We start from the raw sequence: 20,910 nt of genomic DNA, 5'->3' as shown, positions 1-20,910 counted from the left end.
AGTTCCCGGTCTTCCACCATGAACCCTGTTTACAGCCCCGTCCAACCTGGGGCTCCCTACGGAAACCCGAAGAACATGGCGTATACAGGTAGGACCGGTGTTCAGCGGCTCTTCCGTGAATGTCCGTATTCGGTGGCGAGAGCAGATGATGATTAATGAGTGGTTAATCCCTTAACGAAGGGAGAAGGAGTTCCCATAAGGGAGCCAGATGGGAATGCGACTTGAAGGAAAAACTCTTCAGCAAAACCAATGCAGTCAGGTTAGTGAGAAGAAGTGGATCTGAATTCATAAGAAGAGGATGCCTGGGAAATCCTAAGGAAAAGGATCAAAAGGGGGTTTCTTTAGGCAAACAAAACATGCAAGAAGTTGCTGGGGGAGTCAGCTGGGAGCTGGAGGGCTTGCCTCCGGAGCTGAACCGAGCGACTTGGGTGCACGTGCTGGAATAATCCTGGCAGAGAAATGAGGATCCCGCAGGCGAGAGCCCGTTATTTGGAGAACCCGCAGTTATTGTTATAGGTGGTGATTTAAACTGCATTATTGACTGATTTTTTTTGTTTTCAAATTATGCTTTGGTTGAGTTAACAAGCAAGTCTGATGTCTGTTTGAAGTCCATCTTTAGAACTGAGTTGTCTAAAAATGTCATCTTTGGTACTTGAAAAAGGCATTGAAATATGTTTACCATAATTATGTAACTAGTGGGGAACTAAAGTGTACTGATATGGAAAGAATTTAGCTCGGAGAGGAATAGTGCTTCGGAAAAGGAAAATCTCAGCTTAGGTGTATCTGTGGTTTTCCCCATGGATTGTGTTTACCAGCAGTTGTTCTGATCTTGTATAAGCACCTTACAAAATCCGCCGTGGAAGACTCCTTCTTCTAACATTTTCTTGAATATAATCAGCTATTAAGTGTCATATTGCGTTAAGATTTCCTTCTTTATATTTGCCTCGCCAGTTGTATGCGTTGACTTTTGCCTAATGTGTGAAATAGCTCGGGAATGGGCTTTTCTGGAGGAGAGCGGTCAACAGCAAATGGAAATGAACATCAGATGCTCTTAGCTACTTCATTTACAAAATCTTCTCATTGACTTTGGTAGCTGTTTCAGCTGGTAGATCAGTAGGGCTGGCCGCGTTGCTGCGAGGAGACCTGTCTGATACTCTGCGGAGCGGAGAGTTCCTCAAAGGCGTTTTACCCCATTTTTATTCACCCGTTCTTTTTCCCCATCAAATTTATGCATGCTGCTTTGTTGGAGATACTGTAGCTCGGGGAAACTTTGGTCTCACAGTCAAAGCTCTAGAGGCTTGGGAAAAAAAATCTCTGTGAATAATAGTCTTCAAAAATATCACCATTGTAAGAGGACTGCAGACTCCAGCAGTGCTTGGGTGATAGAATGAGCTCATAAGTGCACAGTTATTTTCCCACACTAGAAATAACAGCAATTTTGTGCTGCACAAGGATGATTTGGACAAGAGTCTACTTCTCTCCCACTTTACTTTTTTTTTTTTTGGCGTGTGCTCAAAGCTCCACCTTAATATCCATGCAATGTAGATTTTCTGTATCTGCTTTCATACAATCCTGAATGTTTTAGAAGCTGCTTTCTGGCACTTGATAAGACAATTTTATTTAAATGTTGAGGTGCAGATTGGATAGAGTTTGTACCTTGACCTTTCTGGAAGGAGAATTTGAGAGGGTGATTTCTGGTTTAGATGAATGAATTCTACATGACTGCATTCTGAATAAGTCAAATGGCAACATTAATAGGATGTTATCTTCTAAAATAACCTGCTGGTTAATCACCATGAAGATTGTACTGTGCACTTAAAGATATAAAGCTATTGTCTGCCTTGGCCAGCTTGTGCCAGCTCTGGTAGGGATCATGGCGAGGTGGCCCCCATGAGACTGATTTTACCCCAAACCATTGGACTTCAGGCATTTGTCTTCCAGAATTTGGGGTACGTGAAGAGAAATCAGTGGCAGATGTGCAGGATGACCTTGGAGAAAAAAGTCGGAGGCAGATCAGGCTGGAAAAAATATAACCGGGTGCTTAGTTATGTCAATGGAAAAACAAAGAAGGGAAGATTTAAGGTCAATATGAGTGAGCAGTGTGCTGCTGCGGCCAAGAAGGCTGAGAGGATGCTGGGTTGCAACAAAAAGGGCATCACCAGCAGAGATAAAGAAGTCATTATCCCTCTCTACTCGGCACTTGTCAGGCCACACCTGGAATCCTGTGCACAGTTCTGGTCCCTGTTATACAAAAAAGCTGTGGTCAGGCTGGAGGGGTCCAGAGAAGGGCCACCAAGATGATCCAGGCTCTGGGCAGCCTGCCGTATGGGGACAGGCTGAGAGAGCTGGGCTTGTTCAGCCTTGAGAAAAGGAGGCTTAGAGGTGATCTCATCACCATGGACCAGTGCTTAAAGGGGAGCTACAAAGCAGATGGAGACCCCCTTTTTACAAGGAGTCCCATGGTGAGGACAAGGGGTAACGGGTACAAGTTACTCCCAGGGAGATTCCGACTGGACACGAGAGGTGCATTTTTCACCATGAGAACAGTCAATCATTGGAATAATCTCCCCAGGGAAGGGGTTGGCTCCACTACGCTGAACACGTTTAAGGCTCAGCTGGACAGGGTGCTGGGCCATCTCGTCTAGATTGTGCTGGAAAGGTTGGACCAGATGATCCTCGAGGTCCCTTCCAACCCCGTGTTCTATGATTCTATGATTCAATGAAGATTCAAGTGACTGCTTGAAGGTAGGACACCGAAGCAGGAATGGAATCATATTAGTGCTTGGCTTTTCCATTGCACAGGTGTAAGGTAAGGAGTCAGTGGGCTGAATTCTTCCAATGAAGTCCCAAAATAGATAAGAGGTTAAAAAACATTTAACCAAAGAGCTATTTTCTTTGCTAGGCAAATAGTATTACAAAACCTTTTAAATATGAATTTGCTTGAATATTTAATGAAAGACCTAAAGTTATATTGCAAAAGAGGGAGAGAAAATTTAAATTTTATCCTTTGTATAGAAAAGACAGGCAACTCCTGAGGGTGGTCTCAAGAGTTATTAAAAGAAGGCTGCCATGTCTCCTGCATTACAAGTGCCAGGCTCTGTCTATCTAATTCTTACTTTCTATGCTGAGACTTCATTTACATTGCTTTGACTTGCATCAAGTAGCTACCTATCAGTTTCTAATGTAGCCACAAGCTATTCTGGAGGATATTTAAACTCATAGAGACAAACAAAATAGACTTTTCACAGGAGAAGCATAAAGTTAAAGAGTTTGTAGATACGTCCTTCTCAAACTGCTTTGAAAATTGTCACTAAAGCGTATGACGTGGTAGATCTGGAGGGGATGTTGGCTGCTATCCCATGTGCCAACCTCTTCCATGGTCCTGGGAGCTCATTACAGCTCTGGGGCTTAACGAGCGTCTCAGCCCTGATCAGCAGCTGAAGAGAAGAGTTTGCTCGGAGCCCCTAGTTTGGAATAGCACGTCAGCAAACCGTTCCCATGAGCACTTCATGAGACAGAGTGTACAACATCTGTCCCAAAATTTTGATTTGAGATACGATTTGGGTTATGATATAGAATTTATACAGTATAAGAGATGATAATTTTTTAATCTCATCTTTTTGCAGTAGTGGAGGACCCTGACAAAAATTAATGCCAAGCTTTATATTAGGCAAGAAAGAGAAATAAAAAAACCTGAAGCGTAATAAAGTTGAGGTAAAGGTTGGTAGCCCTAGGCTATGTTCTCGGTTTGCTTTAGAGTTCAGGTTTTTTTACCCCAAATCTAGTACAGCACGTGTATTACTTAAATTTTCGTCTTTAACGATCATGCATAAACCATTAATTTCTATCCTTGTGGGATATATGCGAAAAGAAAACGAGGATGGTAGTCAGGATACTGGCAGGTTGAATTCTACGCTCTTGTGGTTTTTTAGTGCTAAATGTGAATGCTTTATATAGAATAGATTGCTTTGGGTTGAAATGATCAGTTTTATTCTGATTTTCTTCTCCTTCTTACTTCTTTGCTGTTTTCCGTACCTGGTGGGCGAGGGAGAGAGGTCTGTTTCAAGATAAATAAAAATTTTTGTACCAAATTGGCTGCTCGTGTGTTAGGGAGAATGGGAAATCCTTGGCACATCCTCAACTACTTGACGTACCATACGTTTGTTCAGATTCTTAATTTTTCCATTCTGATCTTCCTTAAAAGAAGTGTGAAGGACAGTTATTTCCTAAGTGATTTTTCAAGCGTGGTCTGAATTAGATGAATTTTTATCAGAAATCATTATTAAGTTAAAAAAAGGAAGTTTTAAAATAGAGTTATTAGGTGAAACAAAGTCAGCAGTGTTAAATTTGTAAGAGAAACGTTTATCGAAACATTCCCCATATTTGAACTAACAGATTTATTAAGCAAAGGTGGTTTCTCACGTAGTTAGTACGTCTCATTTTTCGGGGTCCTTGAGACCCCCCAGATCTGTTGGATTGCAACCTCCTTCCCCTTTTCCTTCCTAAACCGACAGAGGAGAATAAGCCTTGCGTGTTTTCTGCTACCGGCGCTTTCTCGCCGTTGAATGAGCTGGCTATTGAGCCCAGCTAAGGCGACACGGAGGGAATGTTCTCGCTGCAGATGGAGCTACGTCTGTCCGACACCGGCTTTGTGCTTCGGCAAGTCCTGGCTCCTCATGCTTGGCGGGTGACTGCTTCCACTTCGCTAATTCAACGTATTTTAGAGCATCAGCAGCAAACAGTGTTTGAGCGTTGTTTACTATTTAATTAAAACAGACTGTAATTAACTTGTATCTTCATGTAAGCTGTCATTTTAATTGAGGTTAACTTAAAAAAGTATTTTAAGGACTCTCATTTGCTTTTTTATTATTTGTAGAATTCACTTTACCTGCCCCAAACGTAAGCTGCCGAACCGCCTGGTTTTCCTTTGCCGCATTATCCTTCCCGTTTTCTTCCGTCCACTTTCGCTAAGGCACCGGTCCTGCAGCAAAGAGATTAGCTCGTTGGTGTGGAATCAGGGATGAAGAATCGGTCTCTCCTGTAGCTTGTTTGACTTCAAGCGTGAAACTATAAAAGTGTTTGTTATAGCTCACACTATTATCGTTTTCCCTACCAGAAGCTGATTAATATGCTGATAAGATGCTGTGATTCACGACCCTTCGCTAGACTGACTCTGTATTCGTTGTAGTTATTGCTAAATAATAAATGATAATAAAATCCAAGAGCCCAAAGATGTGAAGCTGGTTAGTAAATCTCCGCGGAGTTTGTGTCACACTGCTCTAGTACGCGACGCTTCCCAGGTCCCGGCTCAGGAGCTTCCCTACTCAGAAGAGACGTGCTCCAGCTCAAGATTTTGCTGATGGAAGCCCTTGGTTTGCTTTCGACCAACAGCTCCGTTCAGGCTCTGTGTGCCGTAAAGCAGTATTTCTGTTCCCCCCTGCCAGTTACTGAAGGTAAAGGAAAAATGCTTTTATTCAATATTTGGAATTTTAAAAGGAATAAGACAAGTTTGGTTTTTCTAGTTTCTCTGGTTTTTCTAGTTTTTTCCATTTGTAAAAATCACTCAACAAAATGGATATATTCTCTTCTGTTCCTTCTTTGACCACAGATCGCTGATGATACTCTTCCAGATGGTCGTCCCCCTCCACCTTTTCCCACATCCAACCCTCCACTTGCTCTCTGACAAAAATTCACACTTTTATTACGTACTAGTCCTAAATCCCTGCTGTGGAAGCGCACACGCCATTTGACCCTGCCTGGCGTCTCTCCTGGTCACCCAAAATCAGAATTGTTTTGCCCAGTTCTAGATACCTGCAGTGTGGATGGCTGCCTCTGAGTGATCCCCTGGGCTTTAATGGTAAGGGGCAAGAAAAGAACATCTCCAATGTGGTCTGAATGCCCTAGAAATGCTCATTTCTTTCTGATACTGAAAGGTGTGCCTGAATTATTTACTGCAGGTCTTCTAAAATGGTAAAATCCATTTTAAAGAGATTCTGTCATGACAAGGTTATGTGCCTGGCTCGTGGGTGGGAAGGGAAAGGCAAATGTATCTTCAGAGGTGAGTACGTGTGGGGCAAGGAAGGATGGTAGCTCTCTTTCTAGGCTGAATACTCCCACCGCATGTAAAATGTGGACACCTTGCCCACTCAAGGCCAGCTGGGCAGGTCTCAAACACAAGGTTTTCAGCTCTCATCTAATCCCTGCAGCCTGTGGCCATCACTGCAGTCTGTCCTCAAGGCCATCAGATCAAGGTTGTTTGGACTAGTGAGGATGCTTGGTCTGAAGGCACATAGGTCACTGATCTTCCCGACTCTCTGGTCTCACTTAGGGAAGAGTCAGTGGCAGCCGAGGACAGCGTGGCAGAAAGCAACGACAAGAAGTCCTCAAGAAGGAGGGTCCCATCCTCATAAAGAGTGTAAAGAAGACAACCGAATCTTTGTTCCTTTCAGGAACCAGTAGATCACTGAGTATGAACGTGAGCTGCTGTCATCAAGAAGCTTTTGTTGGGTGGCAGTATTCAAATGGCCTAATCCTCTGGTTTTGATAAACAAAAACGTGCGTTTCAGAGTTCTGATACCTAACGCACTTCTCCTGTTGGTAGTCAATTGGCCACGAGCAGCCCCACTGCTACAGGTCTGTAAGGAGTTTGTTTCTCCAGGCGTGCTGCTGCAGGGGCCTCATCTCCAACCTGCAACTCTCAAGAGTTTTCCCCAGAAATGTCTTAGGGCCGGTGTCACCCTGTCTGGGACAGTTTATCCTTATAGGAGGCCATGCCTAGTGTCTTAAATCCGACCAGGTACAGGCTGGGAACTCCTCGCTCTTCCGTCTCCATTGCATGTAAGGTTTGGGAATCCCAATGGCAGTATCTGAACGTGATGGATACCTTCATTCCTTCTCCCAGGGCTTCTCCTGCTTTATCAGGTGGAGCCCCCAGCCTTCCCATGTCTTTGCAGCAGGAATACCCTTCTCTCTTACGAATCGACCTTGTCTCTTTTACTCAATTCATTTTTCTCTTTTGCTAATGACTTGTATCCATTGTGCATTCAGGTTTCTGTTGTGGAGCTGCTGCTGCTTCTCCACTTGTTTTTTGTCTCGGAGAGGGCTGGAAGGTAGCACCCTCCATCACCCCTTGCCCTGGCTTTTTGGGAAGGATTATCAGTCAAGCCCCTCTGCTGCTCTTCTGGTCCTTCTCCTTCTCGCAATGCTTGTTCCCTGGAGTCTTTCACTCCATCCCAGCTATTTTTCCTTCTCTCTTGTGGCCTGGCCCAGCTGACAAACACCTGCGTGGGTCCGGGAGAGCCGGACTCATTTCACCAGGAGGAACCTGACACCTTTTAAGAAAAGGTCTTTGTGCGACTGGGTTCTGTTTAGCTGCATTTCCAAAGTGGATTAACCTAGACTGCCCAGAGGCACTTTTAGGGAGCCTCTGCAGCACACAAATGTGAAATAATATTCAAGGGTAGCTGCTCGGCAAGTTTTATCCTGCCTAAGATTCACCAAAGTATTTTGGGGAAGCAGAGGAGTAGTCTAAAGCAAGGAAGACTTGGAATCACATTTACAATTAATCTGTGATCTTGCTGCAAGATCCAGTATGTTCTTCCTCAAGTAACAGATGTGTCATCTTCATTTTAAAGCATAAAATACTCTTATTTCTGATGATTGAAGAAGTCCTGGCTAAGAGCTTTGTCATTTGTATGTAGAAAAGCGTGGAGTCTCTCTGTGCTGCTTGTCAACCTTTTTTACACTGTCTGCAAGGTCTGGGTTCATTTGCTTTCCAATTTAATTGATTTTCCTGCTTCTTCAAGTGGTAATCTCTCTGTGGGATTTTTGAGAGCACTGAGAAAAATATATGACAGTAATGTAGTTTTAATTTACGGTGTAGTGCACACATGAGGTTATAGTTACAAGATTTTGCGATAGAGAATGGGTGTGGCTGGTAGGCAAATATACGAGTCAACATACTGGGTTTTTATGTTGGTGGAAAGGCATCGGTTTGATATTTTTCTTGTGCGTCTGAAATCTTGGAGATCTTTTGGAGGGATTCCCAAAAGGATTAAGGATTTGTGCGAGCTGATGCTCTTACGTTTGTGACCCGTGCTGGCAGGCTGCACAAGTCTGAAGCAAAAATTGTGCAGGCGTTGTAGTCTAATTCTGTCTAAATCTCTGTAGAAAGGTGGAGAACAGAAATGCAGTCAACTTCACAGCCATTGCTCTGGGCTCTAGGTTGACCAGTGCTGCTTGCTGAGGATGGGTTTCCTCTAGGACCCTCCACACCTCTGCTATTGCACGGGAGTGAGGCCTTCTCCATCCTCTCTGGACATGGAAAGCTCCAGTGCTTCCTCCAGCACGTTGACCTCTCCCACCGGTGGTTTGGGTTCCCTCCATGGGACCTCCACATGCTCCAGAAGAGCGGGATGCATCCCTGAGCCGGGCTGTTTGCTGCACTCTCAAATTGCAAACTCCCAAGTTTTGTCATTTTTTTTCCCCGAGGTGAAACCACAACATTTGTTTGGAGATAATGATTAACAGAGGGAATCGGCATCGTCCGCCCTCCGGTCATTGGTTTTGTTGGCAGGACAGGAGGTGTGGGATTCTCACGTGTGTTTTTATCCTAATCTGTATCATTTGTATTCGTTGTTGAACCTCAGACATCAACTGCCCGTGTGAGGACTGACCTGATTTACACTTGACTGTTCATTGAATTTATTGGTATGTTGGAAGCCAGTAGCCTCTGATTTTGTAGAAGACGGAAGGATGTTCCGATAGGATTTCTACAGTCGGCTTTTAATCCTCCTTTGCATACTCTTTGGGGGACAAAGATAATTCTAGGCTTGATTGCAGCCTTTCTTATTAACTTAAAATTAAAATTTGGCTGTATTATTCTCTGGAAAGGCTGGGCCTTTGATAACAGATTGGTTCTTTGGCCAGGAAAACCAAGTTCTTTTAGAACTGCTGTGTGCGAAGAGCATATATTAGACTTTTTTCCTTTCTTTTTGGCATTCCTCAGCACATTTGTGGCGAGTGCTGAGGAACGCGAGGCAAAGGGCTTTGATGCTGAAGCGGGCAGGGTTGGGGTGCTCCCCTCCTTACCTTTCCTTGTGCTTGCAAGATCTGCATGCATGTCTACCCCTTCCATTGATTGGGAAATGCCATTTCTGGATTTAATTAGGTGATCCATTGCTTACCAGTTCTGTAAAACAGGAATTTTAAACTGTGTTCAGGGTGTTGAATTGATTTCAGGGTGATTAAAAATGTATGAAGTGGGTACAGTGAATATTTTTCCTCTGGCATTTCTTCATGTTTATTAATTGGTGTGTATAGAGCAGACAGGAAAATCATACTTGACTGGGAGAAGAATGAGCTCTGACTTGTGTAGACTCTTGTTATTTTTATGTTTAAATGCATAATGTTTGTACAGGAATACTTCCAAACAACTTGCTGAATTTCTCGGTGTTGGAAGCTCTTTGAGTTTCAGCGCTCTGGTTAGCTGATCAACGATGGCTGATTCGCCATCTTCGTAGTAAATTAACTCGTGGACTTTCTCAAAGTCATAAAAAGCATAAAACCCCGAAGGATATGAGGGACAAGTTTTCTTGTTTGGGGAGTGAGGGAGGAAGCAGAAGGGTTTGGGGTGAGATTAGGGTTGTTTATGAGTGGGCGCAATAGCTGTAGGCTGTGTTTGGGTGGTTCTCCTGCCAACGGCAGCACCATTGGACGATGGGCATGGAGGTCACCCCATTGCACTCACCTATGGATGGACGCAAAATAGGTCTTGGTGCACAGGAGTTTGGAGGCCATATGCCTGTGTTTCAAGACAAAAGACTTTCTTTTTAGTGTTAGAAATGGAGGCATAGTAACGTTCCTTTGAAGAAAATAATTCATAACATCTCGTTACAGATGCTTGTAGGCTCAGCTAGTTTGGAGATCGGTTCAACTGATGTCAGCCTTCCAAGGAGTTTCATAGAAACTTGGGGGAACATCCTTCGCCCCTTGTTTTCTAACTGTTTGTATAAGGTTTTACATGCTTTTGAGTTTCCCTGTGTTGTAAATAAACAGAATAGGCTCAGATCTTAAAAGCAAACAAAACTCATGTTATGTTTTCCTGAATGACCCCATTGTGTGCCTTTTAATCCTACGTGCTCGGTTGGTACGTGCAACTGGTTTATGCTCTGCCTCATTTCTTGGCTACAATATTGATTTTGTTTTTCACCGTAGTGGAAAAGAAATAAAAAGATTAAATGAATAGGGCTGAAGAGGGCTGGAGAAAATGTGTATAAGGCAGAGAAGAAAAAAAAAAAACCATAGGTGGAAAAAAAGATGTGGCCTTGGAAACATGTTTTGAAGGGGAAAGTACTCCTTCGTTTAAAGAAAATAAAAGGTGAACGGAGAATTTTCTTGTGTGTCGGTTACTTTTGTAGAGTACTGGCACGTAATCTGAAATTCTTCACTCACTTGGGGAAGAAATTTGCTTTGTTTTTAAGCATGAGCTCTACCAAAGCTCTGTTTTACGTAGCGTGAAAACAAATTCTAACCAGTGATTTGGGCCTTTAAAATGTATATTCAGTATTAAAATTGGTGAATGTAAGTTTTTTCCTTGTCTTATTTCTTAGTCTCTGTATATCACAGAATGAAACTCTCTTTTGGTGGCTTTGTTCATTTATAGCATGTTTCTAAGCCATCTTCTTCTTCTTTGTTTTAACCATGGTTGTATTGTTTTACACCATTTAAAACTTCTTTTTCTGTATGTTCCCTTTACTTCCATATGTTTTCCTCTATGTTCCCTTTACTTTGCTGCGGAACAACAAGGAGCAGGCAGGTCTGTAGAGGCAGTCAAAGATCACGTTGGCCATCTTGGTATCGTGTCCGTGGCAGTTCGGTTCTCCATGCCCCATGGTCACATTGCCCAGTCGCGCTTGATTTGCCATACATCAAATCTTAAACTTATTTTGGCCTCGTTGCTTTCCAAACACCCATAATTATTTCTCCCCTCCCCGTAACTATCTCTGGATGTCCAGTTTGCTCTGTTGAGAAAGCTGCTGGTGGGGGTCGTGTTCCCACTATGAAGCCCCTCTACTGAGATGTTATTTTAGGGACCTCCCTACCCTTGTTTCCAGTCTAGCACCCCTCCTTTCACGAAGCCACGGTGTCTCTCTTCCCATGGTAGCAATTGTAGAAAAAATATTAGATCAGTTTTTAAAATCCTTCCTTCTGGAGGTGAAGAGCAGCAGCGTCGGCTGGCAGAAGTCCGTCAGCAGTCGCTAAATGGGTCAGCGATTCTCCGCAGAGCGCTTTGGGAGCCTCTGCCATGGGCACCGCGGAGCTGGAATGTGACCTTGTCGTTGCGTGAATGTGAAATGGGGGTGGTTAATAACACAAAACGCAAACGTCTCGTAGCACTGAAACCCCACGCCTGCTCGGAATCTCTCAGCTCTAAGTTAAAATCTCACCGAGTCTAAAATAAATGGCTTTTTCTGCATATTTTTTCTGCCATTTGCCGTTCAAATTCATATCCTTGCTTGTTTTTCTCTGTGCGTACTTGCACACCACACATTCAATACCTCTTAAATCCCCAGGTGCTTCAATTAAATGATTGAAAATAAGCTCCAATACTGCCTCATCATCCATTGAAAACCCTTCATATTTGCTGCCTTTCCTCCTCCCCTTCCCCCCCCCCCCTTTTTTTTTGTCTGGCACAGCAAATAAGTAGTTAGATACTTGTTATATTTTTGCAGTCTGAAGGTAATAAATTAAAATTTTGTGGCTTGACTTCTGGAAACATGTTTGTAGATTAAATATTGAATTTTTCTCCTTTCCCGGTGCACAATTATTTTTTACGCCGTACGCAGTCAATGCCATACAGTGCAGAGGTCTGTACGTAGAGAAACGTGATCTGCTATGGGGTCATAAAAGACTTCTATAAGCTTCAGAAATAGTTCCCTGGTTTGTACCAGACCTGTAAATTACTGAGTCTATTTTTCTACTGTGCTTTATACCTAACATCTTAGTTTTAGTTTAATGGGGATCAGCTTTCCCAAAGTGGCGCGGCTGAGCTCTGGCTTGTTAATCTGTTTTGCTAGGCTGTTTGCGTTAGATTTAGCCTCGTCTGAAACCGAAATCCGGAGTTGCTTATATGCAAACGCATTCGTATACTTATTTTAAAGTGCGTGTGCCTGCCTTTCCCTCTCCCTGCGCTTGCTGGCATTCGGCCTCATTTCATCTAATGCAGTACTGGGCTAGAATTTTAATGTCTCTGCGGCCAGCGATGATTTATTAGATCCCAAAGCCCTGGCTCAGAGTGGAGGAAGAAAATATTGCATCAGTGAGCTGGCTTGGCACTGCTCAAATAAATGAGTCCTGAAAGACTCTTTAGTGTTACGGCCTTTTTTTCCTTCCCCTCCCCTTGCCCCCACCGGTCCTTCCCCCGTCCCCGACCCCTGAGTTTCTGCTGATGTTGAGAAGTGCTCGATTCCTTGCAGAAATTGCCATCTCCGGGTCTTTTTACGATAAACGCGTTTGTCAACAGCCTCGTCATGTAAAGCCCTTTGAATCCCTGCGGTTGCTTCGCGTGGGGCTGAGAAGGAGCTGTAATCCTCAAGTTGGGAAAAAATGAAGCTTTTGTGGCAGGGCACAAGGTTGGGCTCCTGGTGATGAACTGGTGGTGCTGGTTGGGCTCCTGGTGATGAACTGGTGGTGCTGTGGCATTGCGGCGCATGGAGAAGACGTCCTTGTTCTGGCCAGCATGTAGTGCCGTCAGCTCCATGCTCAGCACCTCTTTGGGATGGCATGCCGCCGGAGCAGCCCTGTGGGTGATTGCGGCTCGGAGCTGAGCTCTCCAAGGGGATATTTTACCTCCTGTAGTTTTTCAGAGTCTTTGGAAGACATGGTTTCTCCATTGAGCTTATAGTATCCAAGAAATCTTTGTATAGCTGGGAGGAAAATTGTGCTACTGCTTGAAACGTCCCTGCAGGTCAAGGCACGATGAGTTATGTGTTATCTGTCACTATGTTTTTTTCTCTTGTATGTGCTGATGGAGAGGTGATTTAATTTTGTAGGTATGTTTTGCCTCCTTCACAGGACAGGAATGAGAGCAGTAAACATCAGCATTGTCATTGCTCCACCACTGAAAGGACCAGGTCTTGGCCATCTCTGGTGCCAGTATCACTGTGCTCCTGGCCACCCTACTGACATGTCACTGCAGTGGGCTCCTCCGTGGGGCGGCCATCTCTACTTGAGATTTAAAGTAAAGCATAAAGGAGCTAATCCCACTGCTTACAGATAAGCTGGCTGTGTTTGCTGCTGGTGTTGGTCCTAATGATGCTCCTCATGTCACCAGCTGAAGGCAGGTGTTGGGTGGAGATGATCAGTCTCCTGTGGGCAGAGAGGGATGTGAGAGTTGCGTTAGGTGAGCAAAGCTAGCTGCTGTCCACTGCTTCTCCAGAATACTGGGGACACTTCGCATGTCTGCATCAGAGCCTGTCATGGAATCACAGAAGGGTTTGGGTTGGAAGGGACCTTCAAAGATCATCGAGTCCAACCCCCTGCCGTGGGCAGGGACATCTTCCACTAGATCAGGTTGCTCAGAGCCTTGTCCAACCTGACCTTGAACACTTCCCATGATGGGGCATCCACAACTTCTCTGGGCAACCTGTGCCAGTTTCTCACCTCCCTCATCATAAAAAATTTCTTCCTTATGTCCAATCTAAACCTACCCTTCTTCAGTTTAAAACCATTGCCCCTTGTCCTGTCACTACACACCCTGGTAAAAAGTCTCTCTGTCTTTCTTAGAAGCTTCTTTTATATATTGAAAGGCCGCAATAAGGTCTGCCTGCAGCCTTCTCTTCTCCAGGCTGAACACCCCCAACTCTCCCAGCCTTTCTCCATGGCAGAGCTGTTCCAGCCCTCTGACCATTTTGGTGGCCTCCCCTGGACCCACTCCAACAGGGCCATGGCTTTCTCGTGCTGGGATCCTGTCTTAGCACTGATCTGGGGAAAGAAACCCAGCACTTTAATGTTCCAGAGAAGAGCAGCAGCCTGTGACTACCACCCCAGTGCTGGCCGTGCTCACGCCCGAAGCTCGTCCCCAACGGGTCCCTTCTAGAGCACTGTCAGCCCAGCAGCCTTTCCCCTGGGGGCACATCTACATAGCTTCACTTCATGAACAAAATAACTTTGAATCTTTTAATGAAGAAGAAGAAAGAAGAAATCGGGCTGAAAAGATGAGCTCTCAGAAGACTTGAGTTGTGGGCAACAGTTATTGGATGTGAGGGTTGGAGGGAGAAGTACAAGAATGAAACCCTGGAATGATGACAGGTGAAGACCTTCGTATCTCATGGTTAAGAAATTCTCTTCAGTAAGTAACCAAGGCCAGCTTCAGCCTTATGCTTAATTTGTTGCCATCCCTTTACCCTTAAAAAATGATGTTGCTATCTCTTGTTATTGGAAACCTAATGTATTGCAGAGAAGAGCGTCCATCTCTAGGGAGAAGGAGCCGTTGATTTTGGTGGTGTTCCCAGGAGATGCAAAGCGCATGATAACTGTAAATGAAATCAGATAGGGGAAAAAATAGATTTTAATAGCCTACCAATGAGTTGTTTCATTCAGAAAGATATGAGCGTGTATGCATCTGAACTTCTGTTTACCTCTAGTTTCTTCTTATTTCAAATTAGTAACTGTTTCTCGAGGTGAGGACCATTTTGTGCCGCGTGTTGAAGGCGTGGGTAAAGGTGTGTGTACTGTTCAGGCATTCTGTTGCCAGAATGTTTTTCTCTCCTCTGAAAACAGTGAAGGAAACAGTGCTATAATTAACTGTCACAGGAATTCCAGGGTGAACAGAGCAGTTTTTCATAAGTGAAGACACAGTAATGATTATGTCGTCTTTAAATAGGGCATGGTTTGCTTTGAGCCCGTTATTATAATTCGGGGTCTAGGACCGCTGGACGGTGCGCACCGACAGCATCTCCGTGAATGCCGTTGGTGACTCTCAGGTGTCTTGCAGCCATCTGAGACAAGTTCAGGTCTTAGGTGGGGGGATCGTTCTCTGCAATTGCCCATCTCTTTCTGTTGGCTTCGGAGAGTTTAGGATAAGAGCGCTTCTCATGCAGGGACCTCAGTTTGGCGCTTGACCTTTGGTACATGCATTTGAACCTGGTAAGTTTGTCTCTTCTCCAGCACCTGACCCCAGGGTGCAAGGAGTTAAACTGTAAAATTAGTGGTTGACATCTCCCTGTCTGATGGGAGGGAGAGAGCAGAAATGCATTTCTGCTTCTGTGTCCAACCGAACACTCGAAGGTCAATTCTGCTAGCTAGCTGTAAGTGATGGAGGCTACAAGAGGGTCCACGTGTGTTACACTCTGTATTTGATATCAGTTTCCAAAGACGATGGGAGTTGTCCGTGTCACGCAGCTTGTTGCAATGTCTCTAGCAAAATGCAGGGAGATGTGTAGAAGGGGAAGGTGACTTCTTAAAAAAAACCCAACACACACCTCATCTCCCTCTTGCTTATTCTGTTGTAGTCGCATGCTCACAACACCAAGATGAATGTATTCGCAGAGTCTGCCAAGACCACAGACGTGCCCGATGGAGAATAAGGCACGCAGCCGTCAAGTCCTCATCACCTCTCTTGGGTCCCCCTTCGTTGGCAAAGACCAGCTGGTTTTTGGATGTGCCATTTGTGCCCTTTAGGAGCCAATGATGATTGGGATTTTTCTCCTTTTCATCCTGTCTCGCCTCTTGTCAGTCATTAGTCAACATTGCTGGTTTACTTACTGCCCCTTTTTCCCTCTAGCTGGAGGTCTTACGGCTCTCGTCCTTTTTTTTTCCCCTAGTTTGGGTGTCTTGAGAAACTGGACATCCTGCAATTTTTAATGGGCTGTGATCTTAACGACCTGCTGACAGAGGTGCCATCAACACGTGCTTTTCTCTTAACCGTTCTTCTGCTATTTCTTCAACAAAGAGTTGCATTATTCTCTGGCAGCCATGGGAATGCCTCCACCGAGATAAAATAAAATCTTAAAAGTTTCAAATTACACTGAAACTAGTGAAAATAAATGATAAGCAATAGTGTAAAAACGAGTGGCTGATGACAAGTATCTACGCAGGATAACGCTCTTTGAGTTGCCCTTCCCCTTGAAGGGAGGCGAGTCCACGGGCACGGGGCTGGCGTTCGCTTTCCAGCTTACCCAGTGTTCCCACGCCAAAATCCATGTGCAAAAAGACAGGGACTCCAGGGAAAGAGGGAAAGCTGGCATCAGCATGGCCTTAACTAGCTTGGTCCTATTAATTTGTCTCCATTAAAACAATAAATCATTCAAGCTACTGCTTCCCTGAATGTTCACGGGGCGTCTGCCCGAGCGGCTGGCCCAAGGGACCTGCCTGCTCCCTGCCGACGTTTCTGCTCCGTGTCCTGTAGTAAAGATAACGTTATCTAGGCACTGAAGGGCAGAGGAGAGCGTCTCCCTCAAAAAGGCATCATGCATCTCCCCATGCATTTTCATCTCTGGCTTCTTGTCTGTCCTATCGGTGCTTTAGTTTGGCTGTAGAGTTTTTTAATTTCTTTTTTAACCAGACAGCGCGTTATCCCTCCCTTGCTTCTCCCCAGCTGTCTGGTTCCTTAAAGGCAGTAATGTGTAATTCTCCCATCGTGGATGTTAGACCCGTTATGAATAAAGATGAAGTGGAAGCAGAATGCTTTCCCATTAATTTAAAACTTTGGTTATCATGACAACAGGTTACAACTCTCTTCATTGCCATGACAATCTCCTGCAAAATTGTTAAAATGTCGTCTTATAGTTATTTTTAGTTTGTCCTCTATTCCCATGGAGACCAACTTTTACTTGAAGTGTTTGATGCTTTGTGCTTGGAGCCTTTAATGAGCCTCACAGAAGTATGTAAGTCAGTAAAGGCAGAGACCTCCGAGGTCAACCGATCCCTCCGTCAGCCCTTGTAAGAATGGTCTTGTACAGTACGCTTTTCTACTGCTTTGTTGTATTATGTGCACTTCTTTTTTTTTATTATCTTCTCTCGTGTGATTTTTAACGTTTACCTTTGCTGTAGTGCCTGAGCACTTGTATTCTTCCTTGCATATGACCCTATTTGTTGCATTAAATTCTGTCTGAAACCTTCAGATTCTGCACAGGACACTGGAAAAAAAAAAAAAACCTACAAGGGAAAAACTATAGAAGACCATGAACAGGACACTTCTTAAAGTGGTAATTTAGTTTTAGTTGCTATGTAGTGGTTTTGAGGAAGACAGTTGCACAGAAATGAAGGTTTCTCCCTGTCTTTCTAGCAGTTTACAAAGGAAGTTTTACTGGAGTAACATTTGCTCCATCTGCTAAAAATTTACTAGCTTATCATTAAGCAATATTACAAATTGCCTCAATTATAAAGGGAAATAAAACTACTTTGTGAGCCTCCCTTTTTCCTGCGCTTGTCTTTTCTCCCCGAGTAGCCAGTTCATGTGCTCCATGGGAGTCTCCCCCCTCAGCAGCTCGAATTAGAAATTAAAAGTAATAAGAACAAATAGCAGAAAAACAGGTTGCATCCATCGGACTGTTTCCCAAAAGCTGGGCAAGGCTGACTGTCAACGACTATTTATTTATGAAGTATTTATCTTGCTGCTTCTTCAGTGGCTGTGAGCATGGCTATTCCGAAGTGAAAAATGGCAAAATTGAGATGGCATCCCCACTTGTGCTGCGCTGGAGAGGGTTAGCAGAGGGGTGACGCTATGGATTAATCCGGGTTTCTTTACGTTTAGGCACTTGCCGTTAAAATTTAGAAAAAGGACACCTTCCAGCATACCCTTGTCTATGCAGTACTGATTCGGATCGTTTGACCATCATGTTTCTTTCACAAAGATTGAAAAAAAAAAAGAGTATTTCTGTAGGCAGCTGACGTTGGCTCGATCCATCCCTTGGTGGTGCTGCCGCGATGGCTGGGTTTTCTCTGCAGGGCTCCACGAACAGTGCAGCGGATCAAAGCCTCCCGCCCGTGTGTAATTCGGTGCCCTCTTCCACTTCATTGCCTGTGGGTTTGTATTTGTGAGGAATATCTAATGCTGTCTGCCTCAGCCTGGAAGTCTTGCTTGAAGGTGGCTGAGACTCTGTAGGCATTTCGTTTGTATTCATCACACCTTGAGTAAATGGGTTTTCGGTGTACTTGGGGAATCTTTCCACGTCTAATAACCATTACAGTTTTTATGTAGTTTCTTGATAGCCATCTTAAATTGTTGTGTCGTTAATACTAGCCTAACTCTTAGCTCTGCTTCCTCTGCCTTTGTCATGCGTACAGCCTTTAAGTACTTGTCAAGACTCATCAGTAGCCCATAAAAGACTTTTCACCAAGGCCTGCAGCGACAGGACAAGGAGCAACGGCTTCAAACTGAAGAAGGGTAGGTTTAGATTGGACATAAGGGAGAAATTTTTTACGATGAGGGAGGTGAGACACTGGCACAGGTTGCCCAGAGGAGTTGTGGATGCCCCATCATGGGAAGTGTTCAAGGTGAGGCTGGACGGGGCTCTGAGCAACCTGATGTGGTGGAAGATGTCCCTGTCCAGGGCAGAGGGTTGGACTAGATGGTCTTCAAAGGTCCCTTCCAACCCGAACCCTTCTGTGATTCTATGAAATTGTCACTTAGCCAAACTACCCGTGTTTCGCTATCTTCATCTTTCCCCCAAAATCAGACCTTCTGGCACCATAATCCTTTCAGGTGCTTTTCACTAATTTTCCTGGGGGTTGGCTTTACTGGGATGGGGTTGGATCCCTAACAAACCATGCTGGGAGGTACTTGCGCTGGCAGAAAGCTGGGTCGTCAAGAGTTTCTTGTGACGAAGCTGGTGTTGGTCAGCACTCCTATTTCTTGAAGTAAAACTGTTTTTTTTAAGAGATGGCGCAAATAACACAGATAATATTTCTATTAATAATTTTAGGCCTCTCTAGCTCAGGAGCTTATCATTGATTCTAAAAAGCTCTTTTTAAATGGTGTAAAATCTTTCCCTCTCTGGGATAATTAAATCCTTTTGCTGTTTAAGGTCACTCTGAATCTTTTTCCAGCCGATAAGAGCAATCAGAATAGTTTTTTAATGTCTCTTGCTTGCAGAGTCTAGATATTCATCAGAGTCCTTTTGCTTTCTGGTGTATCTGATTTTGCATTTTCCATGTGGAATCAAAATATAACATGATTTCTGCATAACTCAGCCCTCATCTCTAACATCGTATCATGATTTTGGTAGCAGGATTTCCTGGGAAAGTTAACGTTTCGGTTCTGCTTTTCAGTTACAAGCTCTAATTGTGAAATATGGTCAAGATTTTTATCCTGATGTTGCTCAGCATTCTGCAAGATGCCAAGAAAATATAGGCCTGAAGCTGAGAATATAGCACCCAAATGAAATAATAATCTATAAATCCCTTTGATATTTTTTTTCGTACCGCTACTTGTAGAGGACATTGTGTAATTACGCTGATATTACTCGCGTGGTAAATTATGTTGATTGCAAGGTGTGTGGCTGTACCTAAGTGTTTCTGCAGAATTTTGTATGCGTGCTGTACTCAAAATAATTTCTTTGCCTTCTTTGTGTGTAAGAGGGCATTTAGCTTTCCCCAATAGCAGTTGTTGCTATAATGGCTGTTATCATTAGCAATAAAGGATATAGCTAATATAATTTATGCAAGTTGTTAATAACACTGCTGATAGTTTTCATGTGGAATGGGTTTTGCTGCTTGGGTTTTTTGTTTCTTTTTACATTATTTAGAATAGAATAAAAGAGGCTATTTCAGTGGGAGGGGACCTACAGTGATGATCTAGTCCAACTGCCTGACCAGGTCAGGGCTGACCGAGTTAAAACATGTTATTAAGGGCATTGTTATTAGATTTTTTTATTTGCATTTCTGTGGCCAGTGACTTAATTTTATGAGACACATCGGTTAACAAAATACACCATGATCCATGCTTTCTCTGAGCTTGGGACCAGCAGCTACAGTGAAGTGCAACGAGAAATCTCCAGGCACAGAAAAACAGAGTTTCCTTCCTCTCGCATGTAGGTACAGAAAAGGCAAGAGGTAACGTATTGTTTTGGAAGGGAGGGGGAATTTTTCAGATTTCCCTATTGGAATTCATCTTATTTAAATCAGCACAAATACAAATTAAGTCTATTCAGTTCCTTTAGTAATACGAGGAAGGAGACTTTTCTGTATCAGAGGGTATTGTCATCGTAAGCCAGGGCTGATGAGATGGTAAAAGCCCTCGAGCTGCAGAGGTTGTTAGAAAAGTCCCCGTTCGGCAAAGTAGAGCTGTGCCTGGCTTGCAGCAAGGGTGCAGCTGCTGGCAGCAGAGTGGGCTTGCACCAAAAACAGGGTCAGGAGAGGAGTTTGGGTTCAGGCTACCTGAGATGAAGAGCTATGAGGAATCCTCTTGTAGGGTAGATTCAGGCTAGGTATAAAGAAGAAATGTTTTACGCTGAGGGTGGTGAGACACTGGCCCAGGTTGCCCCGAGAGGTGGGAGATGCCCCATCCCTGGAAACATTCAAGGCCAGGCTGGACGGGGCTCTGAGCACCCTGATCTGGTTGTAGATGGCCCTGCTCATGGCCAGGGGGTTGGACTAGGTGACCTTTAAAGGTCCCTTCCAACCCAAACCCTTCTGTGATTCTATGATTTCTCCTTAATGTAGATTCCGCTCCAATGACTTTTGAGTAAACAAAGACTTAGAGATAAAAAAAGCTGTGTAAAATCCTTACATCTCCGGGAGATTTTCTCGCTGTGATTACACGCTCGCCCCAAAAAGCACCGACAGTTGCTTGGAGAATGGGCTTGTAAAGACTTTGTAGAAATGTAAGCTATCATCTGCAGCTATTTCCAATATTTCTTGTTAAAAAAAAATCCACAAGTAATGTGCAAGAGCTCCATTCTGTCGGTA

General features: G+C 44.1%; 1 protein-coding gene across 7 annotated transcripts in view; it reads left to right on the top strand.

Annotated features, from left to right (window-relative positions):
- Window positions 1-20,910, top strand: part of FAM168A (family with sequence similarity 168 member A) — a 215,274-nt gene that overhangs the window by 106,620 nt on the left and 87,744 nt on the right. For 6 of the 7 annotated variants that reach the window (XM_087756781.1, XM_087756779.1, XM_087756777.1 and 3 more), the window contains one exon: window positions 1-88. In XM_087756781.1, coding sequence (XP_087612907.1) covers window positions 19-88 — 70 coding nt within the window. In that variant the 5' untranslated portion in view covers window positions 1-18. Of the gene's footprint in view, window positions 89-4,876; window positions 5,212-20,910 lie in introns of those variants that run through there. The other variant, XM_087756782.1, reaches the window with a different exon arrangement.

This window comes from Nipponia nippon, unplaced genomic scaffold (assembly GCF_047370975.1).
Source record: "Nipponia nippon isolate SJK-2023a ecotype South Korea unplaced genomic scaffold, ASM4737097v1 scaffold_2, whole genome shotgun sequence".
NCBI lineage: Eukaryota > Metazoa > Chordata > Aves > Pelecaniformes > Threskiornithidae > Nipponia > Nipponia nippon.
Note: the sequence above shows the minus strand (reverse complement) of the source record. Positions and strands in the feature narration are given on the sequence as shown.